The sequence below is a fragment of the Ipomoea triloba genome, chromosome 9, assembly GCF_003576645.1.
Source record: "Ipomoea triloba cultivar NCNSP0323 chromosome 9, ASM357664v1".
In the NCBI taxonomy this organism is placed as follows: domain Eukaryota; kingdom Viridiplantae; phylum Streptophyta; class Magnoliopsida; order Solanales; family Convolvulaceae; genus Ipomoea; species Ipomoea triloba.
Window position 1 is genome coordinate 24722651 of NC_044924.1, and position 7495 is coordinate 24730145.

The following is a 7495-nucleotide window of genomic DNA, read 5'->3' on the forward strand; positions in this document are numbered from 1 at the left end:
ATGTCTTCTTGTGAGGGCTGTGATGCAGAGAAATATAGTTCACCTATGCCATGGATTGGCAGATATATTGAAGCAGCATCTTTACTATGCATCCTTGCTATGCTGCTAGACACCCTGCATGGTTTTCGTCGCAGAAAATTCTGGTTTCCATGCAGATTTTTCAAACTAAATGTGGTTTCTTTAACGCTATTAGCAGTTGCCGTGAAGCTACCAATGGATCTGAACAACCCCATGCCAGGGGGGGCTGATCAGCTTGCAAAGTTGAGTAGCAATGCCTTCATGTCTACATCAATGGTGAATTTCATGCCCTCGTTGGGGCTTATGGGTGAGAAGGAGATCGCGATGAACATGGCAGCATTGGGGATTCTTGTGATCACTCTTGTTGTTAATGTTTGTGTCGAGTTGGGAACTGGAGTTATCTATTCTGCTAAGGTGGAGAACATTCTGGTTTTGGTTTTCATGATGTTTCTATTTGTGATCTTAAGCTTCTCAGCATTGGCAGTTCCTAAAATGAAACAAGACCTGGAAATGCAGTTCTTTGAGACGAAAAGAATGATGGAAAAGGCAGAATGGGATGATGTTGAGAAGTCTGGACTTTCTAAGCTGGAAGAAGATTTGAAGAAGTATTGGGTGATGGCAGAGACCGGAAACCCCCAGTTCGTGATGGCTCGCTCTGTGACGTGCTCTGCTGTTTGTGCTATTTGTTGTGTGAATTTTGCGATACTATTGGAAGGGGTAATCCGCAATAACTTCTTTTATGTTCATATCAAGCCTGGCTCGGATTATAGGAGATCAACCATTTGCATTTCACGAATTCAGTCCATTGGTGTGGCGTTAGGCACAATCGCTTCACTGATCAGATGGCTAGCCACTGCAAAGTTGAGCAATGATAGAAGAAGATGCAAATCCAAGATCAAAGTCGAGAAATATTGGATCGAAGGACTGATGGAATGGAAGAGAAGCTCGGTGGCGTTGCAGTTCAAGAACCCTAGAATCAGAAAATTAGTCCACAGAACAAAGAGTCTGTTTGTGAATATCTGCATAGGTGTTCAGATTTGTATCATTGCAATTGGAAAATTAGCAAAGTACATCTCTGTTATTCTCTTGAACCTGCCCTCATTGTGCTCTTGTAGTGGCTCTGAAAATAAAGGAGGATTAAGATCAGAAGCAAAATATGTAGATGATGATCTTAGCAAGTATGTTTTACACCTCGAAGGTGAAGACGAACTTCCTCAGATAATGGCGAACGAGAGCAGTGCAATGCGCGAGGTGATCGAGACAGGCAGAAAGTTGCAGCCAAGAATTCTTATGGAGCTACTTTTACAAGGATCGAAAGATACTGACGGACTTACAATGCTCGAGAGGAATTGCATTCTAGATCCACATTCCCGCGATGATGACTTGCCTAGTTCTTGGAAAATGCTACTTGTAACCTTGACTAGTATCGCAGTTGCAAATCCAAGAATCGACCAAGAAATGGTGGAACATTTGCTGTGCGGTGTTAGTCAAGGGCTGAAGTATGTTAACCTCATAGAAGAAGTATTAGGAGCAAAAGAAGATCTGAAGAGGATTAGAACTGCAGCAGATGAAGTCTGGTTACATGTTTTCCTTTTTCACAGGTGGTTAGATAACGACCTGCGTAAAATGGCTGTTGATGGGCAAACATCAAAAGAGATTGTCCAAAACCTTGCAGCCTCAGCTAATGAGTACATTCTGAAAATGAAGACAAATGGAAATCTGAAAAATGGGTATCAGAAATGGCCAGCCAAGCTAATAGCAGCAACTGCTATGAATCATATCTGCAGAACCATATTGTTGGATATTGAAACCAAGAATGAGCAGACAAATGATGAAGAATTCTTCAGGAACATATCTGTTAGCATTGCAGATGTATTAGCAGTCTGTTTAGCTAACATTCCACGCGTTATTCTCATGAAATGCTTTTCGGTTCCTATAGAGAAGAGGGAGGCTAGTGTCCTGCAGGCTGCTCTTCTATTTGGTGAGACAGAAAGAATTCTTAGATTTCTTCAACAGCATGAGTTTCCCAGCATAGCTCCTGAGAAGATAGTTCATATTGAAGAGTGGTGCAGATCAATCAAGCAGAAGCATAATCTTTCAGTTCCCACTTCAACCCAAGATGATCTTCAAATAGTTACCCAGTAGCAGATTTTCTTAATTATTGGGGAAATCTGAAATAGGAAACTAAAAACTTAGAAGCATCTCTTATTCTAACTTATTTTGTGTTTTTCATCTCCTTTAAACTACAAATAAATATTTGTATATGTTAAATCAAATCATGCCTAAATCTATATGTGTATATGTTTACATTTTGCTGAAATTGAACATTGAAATGGTCACCATGCTTGAGCAAATATTGGAATCATGCAGGCAGCTCATATTATACCAACTGAGGCTCCCTAAGAAATGAATGGCAATAAATGAATAACACAGGCTTCTGTTTTTGGTAAGTATAATATACAAGGAAGTTTCTAAAGGGAAAATTTTGGGGGTTCGGACCTGAGCCGGATTCTCATTTCTCAAGACAAACATCTAGTTTGTACTAATTCATCGACACCGGAGGAAGAGCAAAGAAAGTACTAAACAGAGGTAAACAACTCATCTTTTATTGGGGCTTCCTTTGCAAATATTCCTCCATTTATCTTTGAGGTCCATAGGAGTCCGGCCTTTCCAGAAACGATCACCTCCAAATTCCAAAATCTCCCTCCATGCTATATTTCTTTGGCCGATGCTTTTACATTTTGCCACTCCCTCCTGAAGCAATAAAAGCAACACCTCATTAGAACAAGTCATGTTTTATCTAGCAGAAGAATCCCCACTGAAGAAATTGACAAAAAGACCATGATTCTTGATTTAAAAAAAAAAAAAACATTTCAATTGGCAGTTGGCATCAGAAGGCTGAATGTCTGCAAAGGTAAATAAGAGGAAAAAAGGAAATAGAAATGATGGAAGCATAGCCTGGCAAGTGAGGCACAGTAATGGGTTACTTGTTGAAAGAGCTAGTAGGAGGGAAGACCCTAACCTAAAGAGTTAGAGAACTTCCTGACAAGTACAGTAAAACAGAAAGCAAGCACAAAATAATAAAAATAGAGATCATGTGTAGAAACGACATTTACCTTCAGTGCTTCCTCCTCTTCTTCTGTCCAAGGAACCCTCTTTCGTTTCCATTGGGGGAAGACTGGATGGGAACTACCATTTGAAAGAATATGGAACCATTACTCAGTAATTGTTTGGAACTTGCAACAATAAATAATGAGGACATAGAGAAAAACACAAGGATAAATTGATAACAGAGAGACGTAACTAGGGATATAAATAATGGGAGGCTACTCAAACAGCACTGGAGAATGGCAGTGGTAACTCAAATGCCATCAATTTATGAACTATTCAACCCAATATTGAAACACCTTCTAATTGTTTGGTGATTTCACTCAAAATTGACACAGATTGAGGAAATGACCCACTGAATAACAGATTTTGGTTGAAGTTCATTCAAACCAAATTCATGCAATAGATTAATCAAATTTGAACATACTTCTTGTTATAAAGATAGATTGGGCTAGGGTCACTCAATTGGGCTATAATGCACATGGGCCAAACCACACTAAAAGATAGAATCCAACCAATTCGCTAGTCTAACCCATGACCTTATAAACCCATATATTCTCTCTTATTTTATCAATGTGGGACTCTTAACACTTCTAAATTCGTGTTAATAATCCAACTTGAATAACTGGTGGTTCCACTCAACTCTTCATATAGCTATGCACATTTGCAGTACAAAGCAAAAAGCAAAGCATATGCAGAAGAATGAGTGATAATCAATTATGAAAAGCTGAAATTCAATATTAACTGGAATGAGGCTATAGATGCAAATGGAGGAGAGTAGCTACCGTGAACATAAAGAGAAATGACAATCTTTATTTTGTTTTTCTAATAGGTGAGAAATTGACAATTTTATAAGGGGGGAACATGTAGTAACTGTACAAACAGGATACTTGAAGCATCTTGTAAAATATGTAGTACATAACAAAGGAAACTTACCATTGCTTCTCTGGTCTGTTGAACCTAATGAAATACTTGGAAGCAACATATTTCTCATTCTCTTCATCAGAGCTTTCTTCCACTTCAGTACTTGAGGACAATTCAGGTTGATGATGCAAACTAGTCACTGGTTGAGGCACAGTTGCCTTTTCTACGTCAACTTCAGTACAAGGCTCATCCAGGTTGCTAACCTCTGGATCTCCAAAAGGAAAAACAGGCTTGCGGTATATCGTAATAGCAAGTGTCTCATTAGTTTGTTGATAACCCCCTCTTGGAGAAAGGGTGTCTTGCTCAGCCTGGTTTTCTTGTAGATCTTTTGCGAAAATAACTGGCACTGTACTGGTTGATGAAATCCTTTTATCATTTGAAGGGGGCCTACCCTCAGCAGGTGATACTGATGGCCTTTCTTGTTGTTTATCTTCTGTATTAGCCCTACATTCTGGTGAACTGTTATCTCTTAAAGAATTCCTGCTGCTGTTAGCTTCACCTTTTTCACATAATTCTTCATCTTGCCTTGATTGGCTTGTGTTTGATCTACTAGATCTTGTGGAGACATTTTTCAGTGGTTCAATGCTGAAGCGAAGAAAGGCTGCGAGATCTTTCCTAGCAAGTGATGCCTTTTTCTTAAATTTCATCTGCTCTGAAATTGCTCGAGAATATGCACAAAAAGGGCAGTAGAACTTTCCATCCTTCTCAAAATTGGGAATAGAACCCAAACAGCTATCATGGACCACTAATGGGCAGGTTTCAGAACTACAAACCAACAATTGACCACCTCTATTACACTTCATGCAAAGCTCCCTCAAATCAGTAGTTGCAAATGAATCTTGACTATACCTGCATTGACAGCTCAAGAATGCAGTTTTCTTTGATGCAATTTCAACTCTCTCTTCATGATACTCATTGTTGTCATTACATGGATCAGGTCCATGAAAACAGTCAATGCTATCTCTACTTTCATTAATGGGTCCACCATTTGACAAATTATGCTGAAAATTTCGTTCAGTTTCATCGGCATGAGAAACCTGTTGAACTAAAGGATGTTTTGCATCATTTGAATTTCTTAATTCAGCATGACCATTCACTTCTCCGGCTGCATCAATACAAATATTTTTTACCCCTCGCCCTGCATTTGTTCCCTGAGGCATTTCACTGATGCTACAATCATGCTGCTGTTGATTACCATTGATCTGTCTTAGAGGGGATCCACTTTCTTCCAAGGCTCCAGCCTGGGATTCATTTTCCAAACTGCACCCTTCTCTTCCAATGTATTCAATAATATGTTCACGATCTTTATTAAAAACAACACTCTGTTTGCACTTTTTGGTGACCGTACAAGGATCACAACCATTCTCTGAAATGCTTCCCCCTCCAGGGATCTCTCTTCCTTGATGATCAGCAGCAATACTCTTTCTCTTCTTGGCAAGCACCAGGTCCCTATCAGGTAAAGTTTCTTCCCGGTTGTTATTTTCCTGGGTAGAAGCTACCGAGTTTACATTTTGTGCAAGACATTTGAAATTACTGTCTTCACGCATCTCTTTAGTGCCTTTAACAGCAATTCCATCTACAGAAGTAACATTTCCAGATTGATTCATAGTTGACAAACCACTTCTTTCCTTCAAGGTTGCAAGACGAGGATCAGTGCCCTTAACAATCATATCCTTCATCTGCTTATTAAGAAACACACAACAATTTAAAAAGTAAATCAATTATATCTTTTTGGCATATATAATTTCTCAGAGCAGAATATAACTGAGAAGAACTTTTGCCTTACTTTTAGCAAAGCATATTGTGGCAAGGTAGATCTCTTATAGGTAACAAATGATTGAATATCCCACTTCAGAACCTGTGGTCCAGGCATTTTCATATTTGATGCAGATAACTGGTTGTAAGCACATGGCAAAAGCAAACTAGTTTAGCACTTTTGTGTTCTTGAATAAACTAGAGCAGTTGAGAGATCAACTAAATCTTTCAAATACTACATTAAGTTATTAAAATTACTCAAATACAGCTAAACCAAAAGTTAGCACCTCTTGCAATATTTTCCCAAGTACATCTTCACAACTCTCTGATGGATCAAAACTTATTTTAGGACCTGCTGACAAGGATGAATCGTCCTTGATCCAATTGTTTTTGATGAGTAAGTTTTCCAAAATCCTAAAGGAGACCATCTCCCTTGCACTTCTTCCAAGATCATCAGAAATTTTTGGAATCCTCTTAACCAAATCTGTAACGCATAATCCCAAAAAAAAAAAAAATTAAACCTTTAGTCATTTACAATAACTACACTAACCCAAAAAAATTCATAATCCCTCCATCCCATTTTGTACAATCTACCTTCCACTTTCGATGTCTCCAAAATGGAACTGATTTCCTAAAAAGAAAAAGATTATAACTTTGTAGAATTCAAATAAAATAAATAAGCACTTTAGCATTAACATGTTGTCCTTTACAACTTCTTAAGATTATGCTATACAAAACAAATATATGAAAGGTAAAAAGACTCAAAGTTCCAAACTTGCTACTCATAAGTCATAATCTTTGTGCCCAGCCAAAGTATTTGGTTCAAAATATAATGGAGGATAGCAATTTCAATGACAATAGAAAAAAGAAGATTCACAAATAATACCAATTAGAAGAGATGCATCTACTTGATTGGAGCTTGCAAGTGCTTCCACAACCCAGATCCATGGAAAGGACGATGTACAGGTAAGTCCATTAGCCATGAAAGTCAGTTATGAAGATCTATAAACCATCTACCTTGCATATGTAACTACACAGCTACAAGATTTTCTAGTCCATTCTGCAGCAGGCCAAATAAGATCGTGAGAGAGAGAAAAAGGTTCCAGTGAAATGGATTGTACCACCCGGCCCACAGGGATAGGCAGGGCGGCCTTATTTTTTTTTTTTTTGGTAAGTATGTTAATTATTATTAATTATTATCCCTCACTCAACCAATAAATCTAAAAAAACAACTTCTCAAATATATTATAACATACATAGTTACAAAAAGTCTACAAATCATTAGAAATTACTCAAACTAGTCCATCACACCAATGACACCATAGTCCATACAGTCCATACTACACTGACTGTCAGTAATGTATATACTTGATAGTGTTTAATTTCCCCTTCTCATCATGTGTATAGCAATGTATGTAAAGGATAGAATAGATGGAAGAAATCAGGCCCCCGAATCTCTCCTCTATCTTACTCTTCAATAAAGCTCAGACTACAAAAGAGTTGGTAGCTTGCCCCTTGGCTGTTGCTTAGAGAGAGAGTGAGAGGGGAAAAAGAGGCCAAAAGTCCATTCACTTGAAGGGTTAGGGCCCTTATATAGGGTTAGCCCCGCACTCATATACGGTCTACGTACCAAATACTCAGGGCCGTACACCCGGGGTATATTCCCTATCAACTAGCCCCCCCCCCCCCC

The 7495-nt window shown here is 38.5% G+C and overlaps 2 protein-coding genes across 3 annotated transcripts in view; one reads left to right on the forward strand and one right to left on the reverse strand.

Moving 5' to 3' along the window:
* Positions 1–2163, forward strand: LOC116029806. The gene has a single exon (XM_031271848.1). The coding sequence runs from the start codon at positions 1–3 to the stop codon at positions 2161–2163; it is 2163 nt and encodes a 720-aa protein (XP_031127708.1).
* LOC116029500 overlaps positions 1942–7495 on the reverse strand; it is a 7117-nt gene continuing 1563 nt past the window's right edge. The window contains exons 1-7 of one of the 2 annotated variants that reach the window (XM_031271552.1): positions 6692–6813; positions 6400–6436; positions 6093–6289; positions 5837–5944; positions 4063–5729; positions 3135–3207; positions 1942–2772 (exon numbers count right to left, since the gene is read on the reverse strand). In XM_031271552.1, coding sequence (XP_031127412.1) covers positions 2617–2772; positions 3135–3207; positions 4063–5729; positions 5837–5944; positions 6093–6233 — 2145 coding nt within the window. In that variant the 5' untranslated portion in view covers positions 6234–6289; positions 6400–6436; positions 6692–6813 and the 3' untranslated portion in view covers positions 1942–2616. Of the gene's footprint in view, positions 2773–3134; positions 3208–4062; positions 5730–5836; positions 5945–6092; positions 6290–6399; positions 6437–6691; positions 6866–7495 lie in introns of those variants that run through there. The other variant, XM_031271551.1, reaches the window with a different exon arrangement.

Coding starts and splice junctions, on each gene's coding strand:
- LOC116029806 (XM_031271848.1), top strand. CDS start 1: ATGTCTTCTTGTGAGGGCTGTGATGCAGAGAAATATAGTTCACCTATG.